The 26,718-nt window shown below is 35.5% G+C and overlaps 2 protein-coding genes across 3 annotated transcripts in view; both read right to left on the bottom strand.

The window, feature by feature from the left end:
* The window catches only part of LOC136030513 (uncharacterized), a 90,303-nt gene extending 87,229 nt beyond the window's left edge, over positions 1-3,074 (bottom strand). Inside the window, exon 1 of the mRNA XM_065709540.1 lies at positions 2,945-3,074. The gene's annotated coding sequence lies outside the window, so the exon portion shown is untranslated. The remainder of the gene's footprint in view (positions 1-2,944) is intronic.
* A 16,280-nt stretch (positions 3,075-19,354) lies between these two features.
* LOC136030512 (sodium/potassium-transporting ATPase subunit beta) overlaps positions 19,355-26,718 on the bottom strand; it is a 56,387-nt gene continuing 49,023 nt past the window's right edge. For both annotated transcript variants that reach the window (XM_065709539.1, XM_065709538.1), the window contains exon 7: positions 19,355-20,245. In XM_065709539.1, coding sequence (XP_065565611.1) covers positions 20,142-20,245 — 104 coding nt within the window. In that variant the 3' untranslated portion in view covers positions 19,355-20,141. The remainder of the gene's footprint in view (positions 20,246-26,718) is intronic.

The raw sequence follows: 26,718 nt of genomic DNA, 5'->3' as shown, positions 1-26,718 counted from the left end.
TTTTAGGGGGTGTTGCCCCCCTATTTTCCAAAATAACGCAAGTTTTCTCAGGCTTGTAACTTTTGACTACAAAGACTAAATTTGATGAAACTTATATATTTAAAATCAGCATAAAAATCTGATTCTTTGATATATCTTTTAGCATCGAAATTCCGTTTTTTAGAGTTTCGTTTACTATTGACCCGGGTTGCTCCTTACTACAGTTTGTTACCACAAAATGTTTGATCCAATTTAAAATCCTTAAATAGACCCTGAAGCAAAATCTGCTCCTAATTTTTTACAAAAAAAAATTGGTTAAGATAAGTGGTTAAAAACATATTATTAAAATGAAAAGAATCATTAAAAATTTTTAGGTATGGCCATTTAGTTTTTTCTTCATTACAAAGAGTATGCTCTTTTGATGAATTAACTTTACAAACCGACAGAACATCATGAGCAAACAGTAAAAAGTGAGCAAACAAAAAAGAACATTAAACAACTAATTAAATTATAGACTACAATATCAACTGCTAAGAAAATAATTGATCAATGATCAGTTATAGCAATCATAAAAGGTTCTGTGATCAACATTGTGGATGAAAATGACCCATGACAGAAACTGTCAAACTTATTGGTTAGGATAAGTGACAAATTTTGGTAAATTTGTAGTTGACAACATAGGGTAATTTAGGTAGGATGAAAATGAATGCTTCAGTTTATACCTTTTTGTATGCCCATTCATAATTCAATAAATGCTTTGGGGGCAAAATACATTTTGAGCCCTGGAACAGCTAAAAACAACCCATAGAAACCACAAGTTTAAAAACATGTTTCTTAAAAAAAAAAACTGGCTGGTGAACAAAAATTACAATTTGTAGCTGATTCAGGAATGGTAAATGTTATTTTCATTAGTCATAAAATTAAAATCTTATAGTGTGAAAAAAATTTGTATGAATTTCTAAAAAGATCCAGAAATCTCTCAAAATGACTTCAGTTTTGATTTTTACCATTTTTGAGGGATTTCAGGCTCTTTTTAAAATTAATTTTAAAACTTTTTCCACAAAAAAATTTTTCAAAGAAAAGTAAAGAGCTCCATTAAGCCAAAAATGAGCAGAAATAAAGTCAAACAATCTTTCAAGCATAAAACTACCACAAATCACTATTAATAAATAGATGAAACTGAAAACAAACAGAAATTACAATAAATAACTGAGTCAAACTCAAAATGAGCAAAAATCAACATTGGTGTGGCTGATAACCCCATGCCTTCTCAAGATCAGAACATAATTTGTGTTTTACTGAAAGAAAAAAAAACAAATGACTATGGATTGTCAGTTTAATTGACATATATGGATATTTATTCCTTAAAGTTTTGATAATTTTCTATTTATAAAAGTAAAAAAAAGTGAAACCATTTGAACATGTTTTGTTTTCAGTAAAGCACAAACAATGTTCTTGTCTTGAGAAGGCATGGGCTAATCAGCCATACTAATGTTAACTTTTAATTTGCTTATATGTCCTTTGAAAACCTCTATGCACTCAGTTTTTTGTCTAATTGATGCTCCTCCTAAACTTGCCCTAAAAGTTTCACCTTAATACTCTTAGCCTTGTTAGTTAAAGTAACTGTAGTGATAGCACTAAAAAATACACATAGTGCCTTCTGGCTAGTTCAAAATCCCCAAAAACATACCCTTAAAGGTCTAACTTAATAATGTAATTTGTTCTTCAGATATTGCTGTGTTAACTTTTTGAAAGTCTGTATGCTCATATTTTGTTTTAATTTAGTTAAATATCCACCAAAATCTTCCTTAAAAGCTTCACCTTAATACCCTTAGATTGCACAGTAGTAATAGTTGTAGCAGCATTAGTGAAAGTATGAGCACAGCATCTTTGGTTTCTTCAATTCAACACACCCTGAAAGTTTCAGCTTAGAAGCATCAACCATTCTTGAAGCATATCTGATGAGTCTGCTTGACAACCTGTGTAGGCATAATGTGTTTTAATTTATTTCCATTTAGTTACTATACATCCTGAAAATTCCTCCTTAATATTCTTAGCTTTAATAAAATTAGAAGTAGTATTAGCAGTAGAATTAATTGTATTAGCCTAACCTTTAGTGGCAGTAGTAGTAATAGAAGTAGTAAAATAGTAACAAGAGTAGTAGTATGAATAGAAGCAGTAGTATCAGGTTGAAAATATTTTCTATTGGTTAGTTCAACATACCTAACAACAAGCCCTGTTAGTTTTAACTTTACCTTAAATTGCAGCTTGGAGAAATCGAAGGATTTCACACCAAACTGTCCTTAAGGTATTGCTGTTACACCCATTTGACAAAATTAAAGTTTTTTAAGTTCATTTTTAGTTCATTGACAACAAGTAAAGTTTTGCCAATTCTAGGTTATGATATAACATCCAAGTTCAGCCTCAATTCAGCATTGACCCTGTTTTGATTGACTACATTTCAAAGGTTCCAAGGGGTTATGACTGGATGGCAGTTTCAGATAATCTGTTCTACAGTGGGACAGATCATTCTGAGAAGAACTGTTGACACTCTTGCTTGATGTAATGGGTGGCCTGTCACTTCTTTCTGTATTTGTTGTAGTTGAAAGGGATGGTGAAAAATTTGACTTAAGAGGTCATTTTAAAGTAACTTACAAGTTTTTATTATGCCTCCTCTTTTCCTGCTGTAGGCATACACTAGCCCTATGTATGGAGTTTGAGTGAATTGAGACATTCATTGTAGGATTTGTCTTGCAATGCAGGGGTAAGATTTTTCACCCTTCTTTAAACATTCTTAAGTACCTTCTCATTTGAGGAGAGGCTAAGGTCATGCCAAAGTCAAGGTGAGGAGGGGCCATGGCTTTATATAGTTTCATAATCAAACACGGCAGTTTAGGCTATTCTTTAGCTAATTTTCACTCAAATTTATGACTAAAATAAAAAGTGCAAAAATTTTAAAACTTACTTTACTAGATAAATCTATAAGTATGCCAATTCCTTATCAAAAAACATAAAACCATGCTTTTTGGCGTTTAAAAACTTGTTCCTTTCTTCTTGTATCACAACTTAGCGTACATTCGTATAGTCAATTATGCATACGCAAAAACCTTAGGCGCAGTCTTTATCCAAACGTTCATGGACAGGAAGTAAATCAACTAATAAATGAAAAATTGTTCCACCACGATCGTATTTTGCGCCTTTTTGTTGATTAGTGCTGTTATATCTTTGTAACAACAAAAAAGCGAGGATATACCCTTGGTGCTAGACCACGGCGCTGTGCCAATTTACAGGCAGCGCGCCACCTATAAAAGGCGGGCCGGCGTAGAGAAAAATTTCGGCAAGGCATCGGTGCTTTGACGTTGCCATCGGCATGGTGGCATGCCACTAATCTGTCTATACTGAGCCTTTATTTTGCATTAATGTGTTGGTTTCGGTGTAGAAAGTAAGCTGTTGCTTTAATAAACTTTTAAAAGTTTATCAATATTGATTCCTAACTAGAAAACAGAAATAAGAATTTAGAGACAGAGTGAATAGTGGCATACTGAAGAGGGCGTACCTCCAAAAATTTCACAAGATCTTGAGAGCTAATTCACTTGCTTGCAGTGGTCCTATTAATTTCTTGTAGCACAGTTTGATAGTTTATTTGAAGTGGATCACACTTTTGAGGTCTATCTCACTTCAACAGCTTTAACTTGTCATTCCTTCACTCACTCCTCCTTGTGCTCTAGTTTAATTTTATTGCAAAGTTTTCGTTTTTTTAGTGGGATTCAAGATTATCAGTTTCCATCTTTCTGCTGACCACGTGCCTCTGAATATAGGGATTGATTGACTCATCCTGATGAGGTGGGTTGAGCCCACCCCAGGGATTCTCAGTATCTAGACAAGCTCTATCTCTAATCAGATCTCAACCTAGGGTCAGTTGGGTCTCCAACACTCTACCCAAAATTTTTTCCACAAGGAATAACGATGAAACTTCCTCGTATGATCAAGCCCTTTTTTCCTTCCTAAACTCCAGTATGCCCTTAGACTGATTTCAGACCATCGAATGAACCTTCTTGACCAAGTTGAACTATACCTTGCCACCTGGAACATACTCATACTCAATTTTCCAGGATCTACATCAATGCTTGCTTTCGAGCTATAACGCTTCAATGTAGCTGTGACTGGGCTCACGGAAATCCGCCTTATTGGAAGAGAGTCCGATGATATCAGTGAAGGATATTACTTGATTTTTGTCTAGTGACCCAAAGACTAAGACAAACGGTGAAGGCCTCGTGCTGAAATCCAGAGCCACGATATGCTTCCTCTCTTATAAACAAATCTCAGATAGAATACTGATGGCTCAACTCCAGCACAAGCATGGAAAGGGAACAATTATAGCAAGCCATGATCGCACTAACCTGAGTCCTGCGAAACTGAAGAATCAGTTTTACGCAGAGCTCTCAGTAACCCTGTCTAGAGTCCCACCTTCCAACATTGTCTCTTTACTGGGAGACCCTAACACAACGGTTAATTACAGGTAGGGCGTGTGGAGATATGATCTTGGCCCTCTGACTCCGCATCCACTGAATGATAATGAGCAAAGACTCCTCCAGCTCTAAAATATATAGTCATATAAAACACATTATTTCAGAGACGAGATATACGTAAGTACACTTGGTATAGTAACAGTGTTCAGACCAAAAACATGATCGACTACATGATCTCGTGATGGTGATTCTCGTCAATAGCCAATTGCCGGACCTACAGGTCTGCTGACCTTGGAAACACAGACCACAGGATGGTAGTCGGCATGCTGAGTTTAAGCCTAAGAGCGCAACGGTAAGATTGACAGACTCCCAAGTTTGATCTAAATAGCCTGGCTACATTTGAGATGCAATGGAAGAATTCTCTCGACATCTCAAACTGGTTTAGCTGCCTCCAAGCTCTGGACGCCTCTGGAGTAGCATAGAAGTCTTTCAAAGGTAACATACTTGACTTTGCTGGCAATACCGTTGGCCGCATCAGACGCAAAAATAAACTCTGGATATCCCAAAACACCTTGTCCATGATCGAGCTGCCGCAGAAGGCCTGCTTAGTGAAGAATGTGCCAGAGCACATTTGATTTAGTGGCCTGCACAATAGCCTACTGCACAGAGATAGAAAGACCTTTGTCGACGAGAAAATAAATGATCTTGCAGATTCTGCTAGGGAAGAAGACCCCTTTTCCCTGTGCAAACACCTCCACGAGCTGACGTAAGGTAAAACTTCCACCGTGAGCTGTGTCCTGTCTGAAAATGGCAGCATGCTGGATAACGATGAAAGCCATCTCTCTCACTGAAGCAGTAGCTTCTCGACACTTCTGAACACCAAAGCTGTTTTTCATCCCATCCCAGTCCTTATTCAAGCAGCCATGACCACACCCGAGGTACTTTTGAACTCGTATAGCAATCGTTTACCACCTCTAAGATCCGAAATGCTATAAAACAACTAAATAATAATCGAGTCCCTGAGTTCTGTGATATTTCAGTAGAGTTTTCAAGTACGGGGGTGCAGTGACAATTCTGTGGCTCTAGCTAATCTTTTCAGTCGTATAGACGACGAAAAACATACCAAAAGACTGGCGTGCTGGCAATATGCTGCCGCTCTTGAAACGCAAAGGCAGTCGTCAAATTTTCGCCAACTACCGTGGGATCCCTTTTCTCTCCGTTCCTGGTATACTCTTCGCCATGTTACTCCTTGACAGGTGCTTTACCTTTTTGCGTAGAAGGAGAGCAAGCTGGGTTCATGCCTGGAAGGTCGAAGACGGAGCAAATTTTCGCTTTGCGCCAGTTGACGGAGAAGACGCTATAGTTCCACCCAAAATCCTTCATTGCATTTGTGGATTTTAAGGCTGACTTAGGTTCTGTAGACCGCCATTTGCTCTAGCTGATTCTGAGAACTATCGGCCTACCCTAGAAATATTGCTTGCTTTTCGAAAAGCTGTATGATGATACGGATAGCTGTGTGCAAGTCGATGGAAGACGTAGTCCCAGATTCTCGGTGAAGAAAGGCGTCTGGCAAGATTGCGCCACCGCTTCCGAGCTCTTCAACTGTATCATAGACTACGTTACGACCAGCACGACGAATCATTTCGGTCTTCAGTTTGGTGACAGGATACTTTCTGATGGTGACTTTGTCAACGACATAGCGTTGGTTGTGGGCACCGTTGTAAAGCTCTCCAGGTGCTCTCAGAAGAAGCCTTGAAAGTTTGACTGACAATCAACTGGCAGAAAACCGAAGTTTTACCCCTTGAGCCCCCACCTGTCGTTCTACTCTAAAGGTATTCAACTTTGGGAGCAGCCAAGTAAATATGGTTGAAGACTTCACTTACCTGCGATCTATTCTTTCTAGGGATGGCTTCATCACAAAAGACGCATGCATCTCAAATAGCCAAAGCGTCGGCAATTGTGGGAAGGCGGAGCAGCATCTGGAAAAGTCAAAACAAGCTGCCATACCAAAAAGCGCATTTTCAATGCGTCAGTCAGCACTGTGCTGCTGCATGGAGCGGAGACATGGCCAGCTGCAAAATCTATCCTTGGCGCCGTCGATGTTTTACAGATGGAGCATCTTCGAAGGATCAAAGAACTTTATTGGACTCACTTCTATAGTAACCAGACTCTCCTGTCACATACTGCACACAACTCCTTTCTCGGACCGTCTTATCCATCGTACCATTCGGTGGTGTGGCAACTTCCTTCGTATGTCACACGACGCCCCAGCACGGGTCGCATTCGACTTCGACCCCACCCTGCATGGATGAAAGTGACCCAGAGACACCCCCCCCACCAGGTGGAAAGACAAAGCCAATGAATTTCTCGTCAAAGCTTACATCCCAGCGGAAGAAGCTGCGAGCCTGGCAAGCGATAGGTCAACCTGGAGGCACTTGGTGTTGCCGTTCTCTTATACGCTGAGCCCTCGACAGGAGCCTTAAGTAAGTAAGTAAGATTACGAAGTATCCTTTTCTGCAAAATTTTTCTTGCTTCGTAAGATCATCTCACAATGTTATGTATTAACAACAGAGTTAAGTTGATTGAATCTATGATGAAAAAGTCACAACAGTTTTGATTTTGCTTCGAATTTTGCATACTGAAAACTGGGGGGGGGGGTAATATCTTCAATTGTTATTTTATTTAAAATGCAGATATAAACTTAAGCTCAGATCAACGATTATATAGTAAGATTATTTCTAAGAGGCCGTGAGTTGAAAGTATATGCCTGAATATTTTGCAACCAAGGCCATATTTTGCTTATTTTTTGTTATTACTCACTGTCCAACGTTGGTTAAAAAAGGTGAAAAATAGAATAGGTAAATCCATGGAAATGTACTAAATTCGGTATGATAATAACTTATTTTAGGTCAGAAACATATTTTACTTTCTTAAGTTTTTTACTCTTAACTATTTTACTTAACTTTTTTGTATGCTGATCAATGGTCTGCGTAGCGCAGGTACCAATCTACTGATTCTCTGCCTTCGGCCGGCAGTGCAAGGCGTGGTTGGGGCCAAATCATCTGATGAGAGAAGAAAGAATAAGATTAAAATCTTAAGTGAAATTCAAACTAATCCTCAATTTTTGTTTTAATTTGTGGAACGATTTTAGATTTTGATTCAGCCTTAACTATATTTAATAGTTCAGCGTATCACTACGAGACTTCCTTCCAAGAATTTATAGGTTGTACTACTGAATTTTGGACCTTCTCTACTGGATCTTGGCATTAGTATTAGTATTAGTATTTAGGGTGCTGCCTCCCCCCTCCGTTGTGATATCCTGTCAGCTAGAATGGAGATATGAAATAGTATACACTCGCTTGTATATGCATTGTGGCTTCCATTGTTCAAAGTTTGTCCTAATTAAGACCTCCAAACCAGATCTAATTTAAATACTGTAACGGATTTGCATGACATTGTTGTTTCTTGTTTTTCTTTCTCTTTCCCCAAACGAACTGGATCCTTGGCCTCTTCTGCATTTTGCTGCACACGAAGAACAAAAGCTGCTTCACTATTGTGATGACACACACTGGGTTGAAAGGATGTTGTGACTACTCGGTTTCACCAAGTAAAACGACAGGTATCATGAAAAAACAGGCATAGAGAGAAGCGAACGCAATCGTTTATTGAATAGTAAGAGATTAAAAATTTGAAAAAAAAACTCTAGGTTTTACATATTTTTGAGTGTTGCTGCTTATATCGTATTTTCCTCAAATCTACGTGTGCCATTATGTAGTACGTGCCCCAGAGTTCTAAAAAGCTTTAACAGACTCGTCCATTTATTCGGATTTGAACAATACTTCAGTCGCGGTATTTTGAACAGATTTGAAATTCCTTCCTAATAAGAAAAATTGGCGGCAGTGATCTATGGGGAAATATCGGCAACACACCACCGTCTCCCCTTAAAGTCAGCTATTCGCCACGGAACAGAAAACCGGCACGTCTTTGGGTCAAGTTAGTACAGTAAAAATTGAGGTATCACCTTCTTCTATTGAAGCTTTCGGTTAATTTTATTGTACTGAACTGAACAATTTAATTTTCGGTTAAACAATTTTCGGTTAATTTAATTGTACTGAACTGTACTGAACAAATGCAATTTGTAAATTTGCTCAAAAGCGATAACCTAATGTGTGTTTAGTCTAGTATAAACTAATACGTCTACGGAACGATCCAACTTACGAATTCGTGTCAAGCGATGCTTAGATTAAAAAGAAGCTTCGATTCGTTTTGATTGGACCATTTTAATGGTTGATTTTTTTTTCTTTTTAAATACCATAATAAGCTTTTGGTGTGTGTCGGTTCTTTATGGGTCTTTATTGTCTGAAAACGACAGCAGCGTCATCTAGCCTTATTTAAAAAGACACAAATAGCAATAATAATTCTTTTCATTTACATTTTACTTCTTATTACATCTTTGCTGTAATTAAACAGAAAATAAAATAAAAACAATTTAGTCAAAAGAAGACAATAGGTAAATTTTGTGACTTTTGTTTTAAAACTGGCCTATGTTCTGCATAATAACTTGGGTACCGGCAGACCATTTTCCAAGGGGAGGGGGGGGGGGCAGACGCCAAATAGCAGAGGTGGTTGGGTGACAGGGAATATATTTCAGGATATATTTTTTCGTAGGAATAATTTTTTGTGTACTTTTAGGAAAAAAGTCTCAAATAAAAAGAGCAGTTAAATTGCATGTAGAATGAAACAAAATACAATAAATTTTTAAACGACAAGGATTCCTGGCAAAGGGATCAATGTATTTAATCAATAACATATTAAATTATTATACATTTAATCTTAAAGAAAATCAAATTTAAACCAAAATTACATATTTTGATATATTTTATATTTATATATTGATATATTACATATTTGATATATTTTAATCGATTTATCGATTCCGTAAATTATAAGATGTGGATTATATAAATATATATATAAATTTAATAATTATAAATATAATAAATAAATAAATGATAAATATATTTATGTAAATATAAATATAATAATTATAAGATGTCTTTTTGCAATTCCCTAAGGCCTCAGAATAGTTTGCAGAAGGAGCAGAAATACTCAGAAATCATCCAGCCTGGATAGATACGTTTTGATTCTATAACGGCCATGTACAATATATCTCTTTCCGAACAGGGCAGTTCTCTCCCTCGATCTTAAATCCCTTATATATTCAGACATTGAAAAAGAAATAGAATAACGAAATAAAAATAATATTTTTAGTAATCAGCTGTTAAATTGACCCTCTTTCTTTTTGTTTTCCTATTCAACTAAAAAAAATGAACAGGTTCAAAATTTTCGTTTAAGAGAATCTTATCAAATGGTTTGTGATAAAAAACTGGAAGTAAAAAGTGACTTGGACCAATATTCACCAAAACTAAAAATTGAATTCTCATGACAATTACTATACCAGCAGTATTGGCTTTTTACGCTGATTCTAAATATATAAAATTCTTTCAGTTTATTGTTACCCACCCAAAACCAAAAATCTGAGAAGCTTGCCTGATTTAAAAAAAAGGAAAACATCCCCAAAAAAGCAAGCGATCTTATTGAAAATCCCTTTATGAGATACATCATATCAGAGAACCCTGCCGTAGAGTTTTCAAGCTCCAATCTTCAAAATGTCGAATTTCACATTTTTTACTTTTTCAGAAAAAACATCGTCGATGCATGTTCATTTGTTTTGTTTATATTCCAGAGGGGATTGTATCAAACCAAAGGCATAAGATAATTGGAGGGAGTTCATTCAAAAGTATATTTAAAATTCTTTTATAGGTGATCATACAGATTTGGCCAGGTGAAAGTCTTGTTTTCTACCATTTTAGGGCATTAAACTAAGACTTTACCCCGAAGAGTACGAATTTGCAGTCAATTTAAAATTCTGATGAGGTAATTGATTTAGAAGTATCAATAACTATATTTTAGGCTTCACAGTTGCAAAAGAAGGAGTTGCAGTTGCAAAAGCCACCGTGTACTGCCACACGGTGGCAGTACTGGATTCAGCCTAGTTGATTTGCTTTATTTGTAATAAAATTAGACTACACTTGGTGGTGTTTAATGTGTTTCAGCTATAATGAGGGGGGCGAGTCATTGTTTAGGTGGGGGTAGGGTAGATTCCTAAAAAAGTACATTTTAATGGACAAACTGGTTACTCTTCTTAATGCTTTAGAAGAATATTAAAAGAGGTAGTGAGAGGGGGAGTAGGAATTAACTAAAATGTTTATCTATTCAGCTAAAATGTTACATTTAAAAATCTACCAGACCAGAGGTAGAAAAGGCAAGGCAGGTCATCATCAGCCCCGCCAGGAAATTTATTTGGGATTGCAAATGCTGCTAAGAACTTAGTTTTCAGCAATTTTAAATGGTAATATTTTTCTTTTTCTATTTATATGAAGTACTTTAATGTATTTAAACAAATATATGGAATGTATTTATCGATATGAAATTCCTATTGTAGAGGTTGTGATGGCTTCAGTTATGCAGAAGATCAAATGTCTCACAGAATTTCCATCCATACAAACAATAATACTCATTTTCATCCAACCGAAATTCTTTAGTGGTAATGCTAACAAAGACTTTTTACCAAAACTAATGTTCATCGCCAATTTTTTAAGTATATTCAAATTTTATCAAAAATTGAAATTGCGAATTTAAAAGTAGGACGGTACTAATCAACGCACGATTATTCATTTACACATTTTAAAAGCAATTAACCAGGGATTTAACGGACCCATACCTCAAATTATACTTTGGTTGGGCCTGGGTATGATTCGCAAAACAATCAGAAATTAAATTAAAAAAGAGCTTTTTAGCTGAAAGCAAGGAACAGATTTGAAACCTATTTGAACGGATTATTCTTTATTTAAAGGGGGCTGTCTCCTCCTTAGATCCTTACTCTTTACTGTGAAGTTTGGCTTTTTTCCAAATTTTTAAAGAAAATTGGCGATTAGAAAAAAAATTCTAAGCACAAGGTGGTGAGAAGGTGGCAGTTCCCCTTATATAGAGAGGAATTTGTATTTATTTTAAGTTTTAAACTTGCTCCTTACTTTAATTGAAAAAGCTTGTCTATTTATTTAATTACATTTCATGAAACTGTAAAGTTTTATGAATACAATACTTTTGGCAACGCAGAAAAAAAACGATCAATGTTTCAATGATGTGAATTTGGATTTTGATGGGTAATCAAACAGTTCGTGGTAACAAACTGTAAGTAAGGAACGACCCGGCTCAATTGTAACCGAAACTCTAAAAACAGAATTTTGATACCAATAGATATATCAAAAGAATTGGCTTATTATGCTGATTCTAAATATATAAAACTCATTAAGTTTAGTCTTACCCATCAAAAGCTACCAGCCTGAGAAAGTTTGTCTGATTTCCGAAAAGAGCTGAAAGATCCCCCAGGAGTAACAGAATCTTAATAAAACTTGCACCATTAGATTTAGCGTATGAAACTTACTGTAGAGGTTTCAAGCTCATATCTGCAAAAGTATTGAATTCTGTAATTTTTGCCAGAAGAAAGATCAGGGATGCGCGTTTATCTATTTTTTTTCTCTCAAGGGGTGAGCGTATAGACCCAGTGGGTCTAGAACGTCCGGAGAGGAGTCGTTCTAACGGAAATGAACAGATCTAGAGCCCTTTACAAGTGACCAAAAATATAGAAGCAACTAGGCCCCCTCCCACGCCACTTTTTTTTCCAAAATCGTCCGATCAAAATTTTAGATAACTTTTTTATTCAACATAGTTGAAAGGCCCAACTAGCATGTCTTTGGAGATAAAATGACGCACTACAGCCACTGGGGAAATGTTTTTAAGCTATACAATTTGCGCATTGTTTACGTATAGCATTTGTTATTGGGAAGTATGCATACATTTTTTCGTGGGGAGGGGAGGACGAATTTTCTGCTGGAAGGATTTTTTAAGGGGAGAATTTTCCATGGAGAGGGAAGTTTCCAAGCGCTGAACCTTTCAGGGGAAATTTTACACTGAGTGAATTTGCTAGAATTTCTACACGCAATTTCTCTAAATGTTTTGCTTTTTCTTTGCCGATTCAATTTTACGCGTGGAGATATTAAGGGTAAGTGTCCGGGATAAATTTTCACCAGGATTGAATTGTCTAGAGAATAAATCCTTGGGGAAGAGGAATTTTTTAGTGGATGAGTAGCCATTTTACTTGTATTATTAAAAAAAACGATCAGAAATTAAATAAAAAAAACTAGTTTTTTCAACTGAAAGTTTTCATTTTTGAAAGAAAATTTTCACCAGGATTGAATTGTCCAGAGAATAAATCCTTGGGGAAGAGGAATTTTTCAGTGGATGAGTAGCCATTTTACTTGCATTATTAAAAAAAAACGATCAGAAATTAAATAAAAAAAACTAGTTTTTTCAACTGAAAGTTTTCATTTTTGAAAGAAAATTTTCACCAGGATTGAATTGTCCAGAGAATAAATCCTTGGGGAAGAGGAATTTTTTAGTGGAGGAGTAGCCATTTTACTTGCATTATTCAAAAAAAACGATCAGAAATTAAATAAAAAAAAACCAGTTTTTTCAACTGAAAGTAAAGAGCAACATTAAAATTTAAAATGAACAGAACTTATTTTATATATGAAATGGGCTGTCCTCTCATCAACACCCCACTCTTTACGCTAAAGATTGCCTTTTTTTCACAACTCTACTTTTTAAAGCAATCAAAAACTTTAGCGTTGATGAAAGGATAGTCCCTTTCATATATGAAACAATTTCTGTTCGTTTGAGATTTTAATGTTGCTCCTTACTTTCGGTTGAAAAAACTTGTATTTTTTTATTTAATTCACTACAATAAAGTGTTCTGTACACACGAACAAAAATATTGTCGAAGCATTTTACCTTTCATTTACCAGTAAATAATGAAACCAATGGAACTAGTTCAATGTAAGAAATAGAGAAAGTGGCAACAGCTTTTGGCCAATAAATTGTAAGATATATAATCACCAATGCCAGTTTACTAAATTTTGAAAATTCTGAAATTAATTGAAATGTATATTTGTCATACTCAATCACGTAGTGTGGCTACAACATACACCAATATATTTTCTACTGAAAATTTTTTTTTGAATCTATTCTTTTGACATTTAATCCCGTATACCATGCAAATACTGGAAGAAAGAAAGCAAAGGATTGAGCTTTATCAAAGATATCTAGATGATAAAAGTGATGGTTCGTACGAGTTGCTCAAAAAACAGCGCAATTTAGTGAACAAATTACGTTGCAAAGCAAAGGCCGAATATTATGATAAAAAGTTTTCATATAGTAAAGGAAATATGAAAGGAATATGGAAACTGATCAAACAGTTCGTGGTAACGAACTGTAGTAAGGAGCGACCCGGCTAAATAGTAACCAAAACTCTAAAATATGGAATTTTGATACCAATAGCTGCATCAAAAGAATCGCATTTTAATGCTGATTTTAAATATGTAAGTTTCATCAAATTTAGTCTTACCCATCAAAAGTTACGAGCCTGAGAAAATTTGCGTTATTTTAGGACAGATTCAGCGTATCAGAGAACCCTACTGAAGAAGTTTCAAGTTCCTATCTACAAAAATGTGGAATTTTGTATTTTTTTTGCCAGAAGGCAGATCACGGATGCGTGTTTTTTTCTTTTTTTCCCAGGGGTGATCGTATCGAGCCAGTTGTCCTACAATGTTGCGAGAGGGCTCATTCTAACGGAAATGAAAAGTTCTAGTGCCCTTTTTAAGTGACCAAAACAATTGGAGGGCACCTAGGCCCCCTCCCACGCTAATTATTTTCCCAAAGTCAACGAATCGAAATTCTGAGATAGCCATTTTATTCAGCGTAGTCGAAAAACCTTATAATTATGTCTTTGGGGACGACTTACTCCCCCACAATCCCCGTGGGAGGGGCTATAAGTTACAAACTTTGACTTATGCTTGCATATAGTAATGGTTATTGGGAAGTGTACAGGCATTTTCAGGAGGATTTTTTGGTTGGAGGCAGGGGTTGAGAAGAGAAGGATATTCTGGGGGAGCTTTCCATCGAGAAATTTGTCATGGGGGAAGAAAATTTCCATGAAGGGAGCGCAGAATTTACTAGCATTTCTTAAAAAAAAAAAAACAATGAAAAAATAAATATGAAAAAGTTTTTTTTTCAGCTGGAAGTAAAAAGCAGCCTTAAAACTTAAAATGAACAGAAATTATTACCAATGAGGGGCTCACTTCCTCCTAATACCTCGCTCTTTACGCTAAAGTATTTTTGGTAATTTCAACTATTTATTCTGCGGCTTTTGTGATTCAGGGGTCATTGTTAATGAATTGGGACAAAATTTAAGTTTCAGTGTAAAGAGCGAGGTACTGACGAGGGGGCGAACCCCCTCATATATGTAATAAAAACATGAGAATACAAAAGTTCTTTGCGTAAGCTAATTTATAAGTTACGTATATTTTTTGCTAATAAAAAGATTCGTAAAAAATTAAAAGTTCTAGCTGCCTTTTTAATTAACCGAAAATCGGAGGGCAACTAGGCTTCCTCCTCCGCTCTTTTTTTCTCAAAATCATTCTATCAAAATTATGAGAGAGCCATTTAGGCAAAAAAAATAAATATGCCAATTTCGTTTTAATTATTCCTCTGCGGAGAGTCAAAATCAAAATATGCATTGATTCAAAAACGTTCAGAAATTAAATAAAAAAAACAAGTTTTTTTGAATGAAAGTAAGGAGCGACATTAAAACTTAAAACGAACAGAAATTACTTCGTATATGAAAGGGGCTGCTTCCTCATCAACGCCCCGCTCCTTACGCTAAAGTTTTTTACTATTTTAAAAAGAAGAATTGAGAGAAAGAGTCAAACTATAGCGTAAAGAGCGGGGCGTTGATGAGGAAGCACATATCGAATGCTTTGCGAATATATATAAATAGAGATAAAGGTGTTTCACCTCTGTCCATGTCACTGTTAATTGATTCCATAAGTTGTTGCAAAGTATTCGTCGTCGAGTGCCCTTTTCAAAATCCAAATTGGGTCTCACTCAGCAAATCGTTAGCCTGTTGGAAACTATATAGACGTATATGAACAATTTTTCTAATAATTTCGAAAACGATGGAAGGATCAAAATCGGTCTCCGATCCTCAGTTTCCTTTTTCGGGCCACCTTTATGAAGTGGTATCACTATCGCAACTTTTAGCTGATCAGGGAAAATGCCCCATTCAAGTGACAGGTTTATAATAAAAATCAGACGCGGTAGAATATAATGCATTGTCGCCTTAAATACTCGAAGAGATAGGCCGTCCACTCCCGCAGAGTTTGATTTCAGAGATTTTATTATTTTAAGCAGTTCATCAATTGTACACGGATCAAAGACTAATTCAAAACTTGCACCTCTATTATCACGTATCTTGTATTCTTGAGCTTGTTAACATCTACTTTTTACACTCTTTTGCACTTTAATACCAACATTAGAGAAAAAATTACCAAACTTATTTGCAATTCCAGACTTATCATCAGGGGCGAATCCTTCAAGTTGCACTTCGTCCCCGCCAATTTCGGCATTCCCACCGGTCTTTTCAGGTATTAAAGGTATTGAGGAAAGGTATGAGGAAGCACCTTTTCAGGTATTAAGTTACATCCGCATGTCCCTAGTTTAAGGGGATCCCTATGCACAAAAAAAGCTTGAAGCAAAATTTTATTTGCTCAAAACTGGGCATAAGTGCTGCTTTAAACTAAATCAAAAGGCGTTGTGTTTATGGTTGCCAAGAAGACACCTCAGCAATCCGTCGAGAACGAGTGGGAGTATTAAGACTTTTGGGGCTAATGCTATTGCTACTTCTGCTCTTACAATTTTAAATAAATAAAAAGAGTGAAAGTTGTCAAAGAGCATAGATATTGTTTTATTTTTTCATGTCAACTTCAGTAATTATACAGTTGAATTAAAAAAATACTGTTTGTGTCAGGGTTAAAAATTGTTGGAAATGTTTTTCCAATATACAAACAAGTTAAGTTCATAAATTTATTAATCCACAGTAACAAATAAATAAATTAAACAACACTTTCGCGCTGGAGAAAACCTATGAGGGTTTGCGGTCACGCAAAAGTCCACGCAACTACTCACCTATCAACTTAACTGTTTATTTAAACCTTAACCATTTAATTAAAACTATGACAAATAAACCAAAAATAAATAAATTATAATATACATATATATATATATATATATATATATATATATATATATATATAAGAAAAATAAAAATAACAAATCCAGTCTCCATCACTCTTTAATACTCAACCACCCTCCTCTTCCCCACCCTGCCACCAACCCCACCTTAGCCCCTGCCCACTCTTACCTTCTCAGCGTACCCTTACCTCTCCAGCTCCTTTTCCTCCCCTACCCAACCTACCAGCCATAAAAAAATTCCACCCAAAAAATAATCTTTTAAATTCTTTTCAAACTGAGGTAAGTGTTCTGCCGCCCTAATGCTCAATGGTAACTCACTCCTTACAGATGGACCCAGCTGTGTCATTGAAAATGAAGATATGGTACCACGACGCAAATCAACAACTATACTATGACTTTGCCTAGCTTCATAAATATGCAGGACACTATTAATTTGATGGAAACTTAAAAATTCTTACACATGAACCACAAATACTTCAGCTTGGTAATTTCTTATCTGAACTAAATTAAAGAGCTTCAGGGACCTTACACAAGCACAGGTGTCATGTACATTTTAACAGCTTTAACAGTTTTAACAGCTTTATTTTGTAGAACCTGTATTCTTCTATAGTTGTATAAGAATTTACTGTTCCATAAGGCAACTGTAGGAGATATGTGGATAAACCAACGAATAATATATTGTTAAAAGCATTCTTCGAGGGAGAAAGTGCTGCAGACGTTGAAGAATTTCTACCCCAAGGGCAAATTTTTGATGAAATTGCGTCACTGTAACATTTACATGCCAGATGGCAATCGAGATTAAAACCAAGATAGCGGAGATGATCAACTTACTGAACTGGATTACCATATAATGTTACCTGGCCAGACACATACAGTGGTGTACCAATTCTACAGAACATCAGTAAAATGTCTTGCGAACGTTTAAACACAATGGACTTAATGAAGTGAAAATCTCCAGCCTTTCCAATGCGAGATTCGCTATTCTCCCCAGGTCCTTCACATGAGGCAGACACAGTTAAAACAGTATCATCAGCAAACAGGGTAAGACGCACATCTTACAAATAAAGACCCATGAAATCATTATAGGTAAGCTAAAGCAGCGGAATTAACATTCATCCTTGTGGTACTCAACACGTCACTGGAAATGCTGCTGACCGCACATCATTCAACGCTATTTTGAGGGATCTTTTCTGTGAGATAACTTTCAAGTCACTTTAAGCGCTTTTCGTGGACACCTCACGACTCCATCCGACTTAGTAGTGTTTTAAAATCAACTGTATCGAATGCTTTGCGAATATATATAAATAGAGATAAAGGTGTTTCACCTCTGTCCATGTCACTGTTAATTGATTCCATAAGTTGTTGCAAAGTATTCGTCGTCGAGTGCCCTTTTCAAAATCCAAATTGGGTCTCACTCAGCAAATCGTTAGCCTGTTGGAAACTATATAGACGTTCGGGAAAAAAATATTTTGACCCTTGTTTTTTTCTCTTTTTTCCTTTTCTTTTTTACATTGTGATCTCCAGGGTTCATGAGATATACGCATCGTAAGTTTCATGCCAATACAAAAAAATAGTTGTTTGGCCCGTTTTCATGAAGCCCGTACCCTTAGCCACCAATTCTTAGAATAACTGTTAAAAGGACTTTTGACTATGCGGCCCAACAAAACTGTAGAAAGTATGAAGAAAACACATTTCTATAGTTCGAATGCGTACCATTCAATCAGGAACGCCTAATCAAAAAAATGAGCCTAAATTAGCCTAAAAAAAGGTCTTTTTTGGTAGCTTTTAAAATTAAAACTGAAAAGTTTTAAACTTAAAACTTACAAACAAATGGGTTTGAAAGTTTTAAGTTTAAAATTTTTCAGTTTTAATTTTAAAAGCGACCAAAAAAAGACTTTTTTTTTACCTGTTTTTGGGACCCGTAACACTTCGCCACAGAAATTTTGGGTCTCTTAGTGCGAGAAACGGTCCGGGAAAATTTTGAGCTGACCAAATGAAAAAAAAAAAAATTTGTTGGTCCTTTTTTAGGCCATTTTCGGGGGACTTAACTCCTTAAAGCTTTTTGTTTGTAGCCTACACTAGGATTCCCTTACCTATGGACTAACTTTTTAAATTTAATGCGATCCCCCCATATTTCTAAGGTCACCTCTTTAATCGCCCATGGCTCTTTATTTAATACCTGCGAATACGTTGACTCTGATTGTGAACAAGGTCACATTACTCAATGGGTTAGTATAGACTGCCTCCTAGGGAAATGCAAAATTAAAGGGCCGGCACTTTTTAAAGGAACAATTAAGTTATTATGAAATTTGTACTACCGGATGCTCACTATAATTGGCTTAAAATAAAACTTTTCTTACAAAAAAAAAAAAAAAAAAAGGGGGTCTTAGCCAAAATCAGACCTATTAGATAAGTAGCCTACCTAGGGATCCCATAAGATAAAAAGGATCCCATAAGATCCAGCCGTGACTGTAGAGAACCATTTTAAGACTTACAAATATTTTTTCTCCACTAGTACATTATTCATCAGCCACTGATATATTAGGTGAAATTGCAGCAGTAAAACTTGCGTCTAGCTTTAAAAGAAAGACAGGGTGGGGGGGGGGTGACTGTTCCACAAAGAGCACGGCAAAATCGATTGCTACGTTGTTGCTTTTCACCGTATCTTATCACCTCTTCATTTCCGTACACAGATATCGGACTCCTTCGTTTATTTGTCAAACGCATTTAACAAAACTTTAGAAACAGGACGAAGGAATTAAACAATTCTTCATGTAAATTAAAAGAAAAATTTTATTACTTGTTGACCTATATAAAACAAGAGAATGAAACACTAAAATACTGATTATTTTTGCAAACTAATAGTAACTACATTACAGCTCGATTCCATAAAAACAACGGTAGAGATGTTATATACATAGTATTATTTTAGGCGGAGTCTTTTGCGCAAATCCTCTTTGCATTTTTTAACTGTAGTCTCTATGATCAATAGGGTAGATTCACAATTGCTGGAACCAAGTTGGAAATTTGTGGAACTATTTGTCCCTAAATCTTAGCGGAAAATGTTATTTCCCGATTTTTTTAAGTAATTAAGAGCAGAGAAATCTAGTTTGAAGGAAAAAAGAATTTATTATTGTTTGATGTTAAATTCAGTAATATTTGAGCATTTTTCACTATCATCATGAATATTATACGGTGCAAAAGAAATTTCAAAGCCCCAACAATCGTGAATTCACTCTAGAGACGAAATCTAACACTATATGCATCATATAATCCTAATAGAAACGAGTTGCGACCAGTATTGCCATATACAACGCTTCTAAATAGCGAAAAATCAAGTGCTCCTTTTTTGCCCATCAAAGAAATGATAACGGCAGTGGTTCTCATTCAAACAACAGTCATTTCCAGAAACGTTAACAAAACTTCAAATTGAACTACTAATAATAATCACTATACAAAAAAACTTCCGTCTATTTTTTGAATTTAATCCATGCGTATCTCAAAATGCACTGAGCCTAAACGTCGTTGACGATCGCGTGAAATATTGTTGGCCCACGCCTTACATTCCACGTTCACTGCTTGTCCGTCTAAAAGAGAAAAACAAATTGGACAAACAAATAGGAAAACCTGCAACTAGTAGTAGATAAAAGACATCGTATAAGTTGATAAGTTGAGTGTATGGACTTGTCCCAAAGAACCCTATTCCTCTAGCGTGTTAAAGACCACTTTTCCAAAAAAATGAAAAAAATGAAGGAAATTGTATAAGCTAATAAGTTGAATTTATGAACTTGTCCCAAAGAACCCTATTCCTCTGGCTTGATATAGACCACTTTTCCAAAAAAGGAAAAATGAAGGGCATTGTATGAGTTAATAAGTTGAATTTATGGACTTGTCCCAAAGAACCCTTTTCCTCTGGCTTGTTACAGACAACTCTTCCAAAAAGAAAAATAAAAAAATTGGATAAATTACTAAGTTGAATTTGTGGACTTGTCCCAAAGAACCGAATTTCTGGCTTGTTACAGACCACTTTTCCAAAAAATGGAAAAAATGAAGGGCATTGTATAAGTTAAAAAGTTGTATTTTTTGGACTTGTCCCAAAGAACCATATTCCTTTGGCTTGTTACTGACCGCTTTTCCAAAAAAAATGAAAAAAATGAAGGGAATTGTCTAAGTTAATAAGTTGAATTTGTGGACTTTTCCTAAAGAACCCTATTCCTGTGGCTTGTTACAGACCACTTTTTCACAAAAAAAGAAAAAAAATGAAGTGAATTGTAAAAGTTAATAGGTTGAATTTATGGACTTGTCCCAAAGAGCCCTATTCCTCTGACTTGTTACAGACCACTTTTCCTAAAAAATGAAGGACATTGGTATAAGTTAATAAGTTGAATTTATGGACTTGTCCCAAAGAATCCTATTCATCTGGCTTGTTACAGACCGCTTTTCCAAAAAATTAAAAAGAAATGAAGGGAATTGTACAAGTTAATAAGTTGAATTTAGGGACTTGTCCCAAAGAATCCTATTCCTCTGGCTTGTTACAGACCGCTTTTCCAAAAAGAAAAAGAAAAAAAGGACAATGTATAAGTTAATAAGTTGAATTTATGGAATGTCCTAAAGAACGCTATTCCTCTGGCTTGTTGCAGACCACTTTTCCAAAAAAAATGAAGATTTCACGGAACAAAACTTAGTCAAAACCTAAATTCCACACCAAGTCATCCCAATCTAACAAATTTGGTAAGTTTCAAGTTTTTCAGTAATTTTTGTAAACAATTTGGTAAGTTTACCCAACACTTGGATATTATGAACCCTATATAAAAGGGACATAGACTTGAAAGAAAATTTTAAGCATAACTCTATATCTCAAATAACAATGACAACATTTTTTTCAGATTTTTAAGTATTAACAGTAAGAATAATTGTCAACCACAGCCGCACTATTTGTATTCCAAATGGAGGACAAGTCAATTGATTCTCCCAGGATAAGGAATCAATAGATTGCAGAGGATTTCCTCGAGCTTCCCTGGAATTTTATTTCTCTCTTTTCTATAGTTTCTAAAGGAAGAAGACCATCAACTAATGGACGGACAGAAAAACATTTATCACGCAACTTCCAAACTTAAAAAAAAGAAGAGGTACTATAAAGCCAAGGTCTATTTAGAATAGGGTATAACTAGCGGCGGGGAAATAGATCCCTACCCCTCGCCCCCCCCAAAAGCTCAAATACAAATGTAAGTTAAATTTTTAATTAAAAACAGCAAATTTGCGCCCTCCCCAGCACTATTTTCACCATCTGCCACACTAGACAAAAATCTTTAGCTACGCCTATGGTCTATAGAAGGGAAAACACCCCACATTCACGCACATAAAGGATTGTGACGGCAATATATTTTTTTACTGAAAAACTGTGCTTGATCGCATCGGCTTCCGACAGTTTCGTTTATCCGTACCCCAAACAGGAAGCCCAATACTGGTGTCATGTGGTGGGAGTATTTAAACTGATATTGACAGGGCAATGGAGTAGTCCCATGCTCCATATCTGGCAAAAAGTCAACGACAGAATTTTGAAGTTTCGCTTCGATGTTCTACCATATTTTTAAGCTAGAACATCTGTTAATACAAATTTCCGCAATCAACCCCCTGATTTCTGGTAAAGACACGCTATTGTACCCTCTCAATATCTGGAGAGAATTTTGTTTTAATTCACAACATTCTGATGCGTAAAATCAGGAAAACGCAGAAGGGGGGGGGGAAATCCTTTTCAAAATTTCGAAGTGGAACAATTTTGCTTTTTTTCTTTTTTTTGAAACGAAAACACAAAAAAAGGTATTGTCAATGAACATACCAAAAATATATTTTTCATAACCTAGGGACAATCCCTCTCTATTTGATACTCCTGCTAATGTTCTTGATTTAATTCACCCTTTTCACGTTTCTTTTCGAGTTAGTGATTCAAAATGTACAGCACCACAGGGAGTTCCCAACACAATGAACGAAAATTCTTAGAAGATCCGAGTGAGCTTGCCGCCCCCGTCAAGCTCCCTTTGAGGCTAAGGTGTCAATTGTGCTGTGACAAAAACGAGAAAAAACCAAACAACAAATAATAAAGCTCTCCCAAAAAATTCGTAATAGAACACGTATGACAATTAATTTAGTTATATTATTTAAATAGGCCTTAAACTTAGTCATTGATTTTTTCTTTTAAATCTTTCCCTCTTGACTATACAGAAAAATCAATTTAAACATACTTAGTTTTCAATTAGAGCTTAATATATTCTAGCCTTTTTAAGGGCTTTGAGGGGGGACAGTACAATAATCTAGGGCAATTTCTATTTGTTATTAGTTTGACTTTATTTTTCATTAAAAATTCTTTTCGTTGCAGACTTCATACATAATAAATTCTGCTCGTTTTAATTTTGACACATGCTGTAAACTAATTTATCCTCGTTGTTCCAATTTGAAATCAAAATGCATCATTTCCGCTTTCACCAACTTTTGAGTCAAATTATTCGTCTTTTTCTTTACAATATATTCACATTTCCCCCAACTTTTCATCCAGATTTTCTTTTTTATGTAATATAGATCAAACTACAGAATACATTAAAAAGTTATTTTTTTTTTACTCAGAATACAACTTTTTACAATGACTCTTTCTTCTAATAAAAAAAAAACTTCAAAATATGTTAAAAAGTTGTTTTTTTTTTTTAGTAAGAGCATAGCTTTCTGTCATGATTTTGGTTTGTCATTCCTTATGTTGATCAGGCGTATGAAGGGAAGGGAGGTGAAATACCCCCTATGTTTGTTTGCCTCTCCCCAACCGTTATGATATTTTTTTAGCATTTTCATTGAAAAATACATTTTTTGAGTATTTTCGCTAAAAAAAAATCCATAAAATTAACAAAGCACCCCACCATAGATTCAGAAATAAATTTTGCCCCCTCCTCCATATGTTCATGAATTATCACACCCGATTGATTATATAAATTAAATTTTCCAAGGAACTATTGGTTGTCTCCCAAACTGATTAGTCTACAGTTGAAACTATAGAAATTATTTAAATCTTTTAAAATCTGTACTCATGTCTTAATTACATACAGCTATCATTTCGTAAATTTCCCTATACAAACATGCGCGATATTGCGAAAAAAAGGAAAATAATCAGAGTAAATCGATGATTGTGAAAGAAAAGTTACACAATACTGACAACAATAAAGGTCTTTGTTTGCTATAGAATAGAAGAAGAAAAAACCAATATCTGAATACAAAAAGTCGAGTTTCTGATTTCAGTTAGGATACATTTCATAAAAAGGTACTTATGTCTTATAGCAACGACACTCGAATACTTGGTCTGAGTAGAACCAGTTTCTTTCTGTACTTCAGTATATACTCGGTGATAATCAGCTTAGCGTGAGAAAGATAAACTACAATTTAGGTACAATTTAATTAAATATTTTATATATAGAGTTGATATTTTGGTTAAGTAAGGTCAGAAACCATTTAAATATGATTTAGTATAATGCGTTGTCCGTGGCCTGATTTCCATAATTCTCTGTTGTAGTTACTAGAATATTTTATTTTCATCATATTTAAGTATATTTCATTAGGATGAATTAAACTTCATTTCTTGAGTGTGATGGCTAATAGACAGAAGTACATATAAAATATTTCACACAGGCAAGTATCCAAGCTAGTTTTTTTTTTTAACTATTTAATTTCCAGGTAAGTGTATAGCTTCATTTCGCAAGGAAAAAATGATTACACTCAATCAGAATTTTAGTGGGATTATCAAATGATTTATCCACGTAGATTTATCCAGTGGAAGGGTGGGTCAAATATCCATAACTGAAGCTTAATATTCGAATTTCAAAATATTCAAAGGTGTTTTGAAAAATACAAATGTCTAAACAACGTATATTTACACTAATATTTTAGGATAAGGATGAGGTGCAGTCAAGATTACTCTCCCGCTAAAAAATCAGCCAATTAAACATAGGAGGATAACAAAAAACTGCTAGTACTAATATGATCCGGAGGGAATTCAGATCTCTTCGGACTATGAACGACATAGAATGGATAGACTCCATCCCCCCACCCTAACATCGAGCGTTCGCAGTTGACCCATCATTTTTTATTCTCCTGGTATCCCCGAAGTGTCATTTGATATCATTTCATAGTCTGGGCACAATGCTTTTCCCCTTTTTGCCAAGGGGATTACATGGATAAAATCCTAGGTAACCAAAATACAACATCATGCCAAGTACTAAAGAAACGATTGTGTGAATCATAGGCGGTCTTTTGCTTCATCGTCAATAAATTGACAGTGTAAATTAAACTTCTCGTATGAGTAACGGGGAGGGGCGCTAATCAAAATTTTGTCCCACTGACAAGAGAGGCCACTGATTCTTGTCCCCTCCCAATCTTGAGAGAGTTTCCGTTTTAATTCCCAGTTTTCAGGTGCCAAAAAATCAGAAAACTGTAGCAGGAGGGGGAGGGCAAAATATAATTTTTAAAGTTTTGAGGTGGGATGATTTTTCATAAGAGCGACAAGAACCTTTTCGACCAGCACATCTTAGCGGTGAGCATACTAAAATTCATATCTAATTAATAGAGGGCAGTCGATCCAATAAAATTTGTTAAATATTCAAGTGATGAGAAACAAAAAGTTATCTACAGGATATATTACAAAAAGCACCCTGCTTTATCCCCAGAGGGTGAATTCTAGGGTACTTAATGGTACCCCCTTTCATCCCTAGACTCTTGTGCTTTTTGGCTATTCACCAGGCACCAAACGAAAGTTCTCAAAATTTTTGGTGGGGAGGGGCCATTAGAAGGATTTAAACGAAATTGGACATCTACAGGAAGAAGCAGAGAATAAAGTTTTGAACAGATTGGGGTGAGTGGGGGTATAATGAGCTGTTTCAGCCTTAGGTGCCTTGGTGCTGTAATGATTTTAGCAGTAGTAGTATTCAGATTAAATATAAAAAACCAACTTCCTAAATAAGTCACACTTTCTATCTAACAGAATTTATTAGCTCAAGTTTTAACGCGTCGGATGGGGTCATTAAAACCGTGTTGTGACATTTTTATTTATTTTTTTTAATGTAAATTTACAGCAGCTTAGTTCTTTATAAGCTGGTTATAAACTTTTCTTCTACCTTATTTGGTTTTCAAATATTCTTCCTAGAGCCCGCTAAATAATCTTCCTGTCCACCCAATGCCTTGGAAAGACCTGTAGCCCATGTGCACGGTACATATCCCTTTTAAATAAGTTAAAATAATAATTTTAACCTCCTCAAATGCTAGCTTGAGTCCAGCAAATCCAAAGTTAGATAGGTTATTGTTTGAAAATTGGATATACATAGAAAAGACAACTTTGATTTTTCAAAGCGACCTCACTGTTGTAACCAGTGTTGGGAAATACTTAAGTAAAAGTACTTAAGTAATTACTTAAATAAAAAAATCTGAGTACTTGTACTCTACTTAGGTAAAAAATAGAAGTACTTAAGGGTAGTTAAGTACTCAAGTACTTTCTTGATGAGAAAAATTATACCAGCATGACGCAGGACGATGCGATGAATTGAACTGCCTATATATTAGTGGATGAATGGATTTTATTCTTTGAAAACAGCGGCTCCTGGCCCAGCACAAAATTTCAGAAAAAGACGCTATCATGGCGGAACTACCATATATATTGAACGGACAGTTTTTTGTGATAAATTTGATAAACAGTAAGAACAAAAGGAAATCAACTAGTAAAGAGGCTAGTGAACTTGTAGGCTCACTTTCGGGGTCGTCTGAATCTGAAAATAATGAAGACAATAAAGGCCCTGATTAAAGCTCATCTTTTAAAAAAAGTTACGGGAGATTTCTTTGCTGCAAGATAGTTGAAATTGACACAGTCAAAAGTGAATTCTTTGGCACTGGACTGTACTGTGGACGAGATGCAACCCCTGTACACTGTTGAGAAGCCGTCGTTCAAAGATCCGATAACAGGTCTTGCAATATATGCAAAGGTTCCAGGAAGAAAAGATTTAGCTGTGCAAATTCAAACTAAGTTTTTGAAGTA

This window comes from Artemia franciscana, chromosome 8 (genome assembly GCF_032884065.1).
Source record: "Artemia franciscana chromosome 8, ASM3288406v1, whole genome shotgun sequence".
Classification (NCBI taxonomy): Eukaryota; Metazoa; Arthropoda; class Branchiopoda; order Anostraca; family Artemiidae; genus Artemia; species Artemia franciscana.
This window is presented reverse-complemented; position numbering and strand designations above follow the sequence as displayed.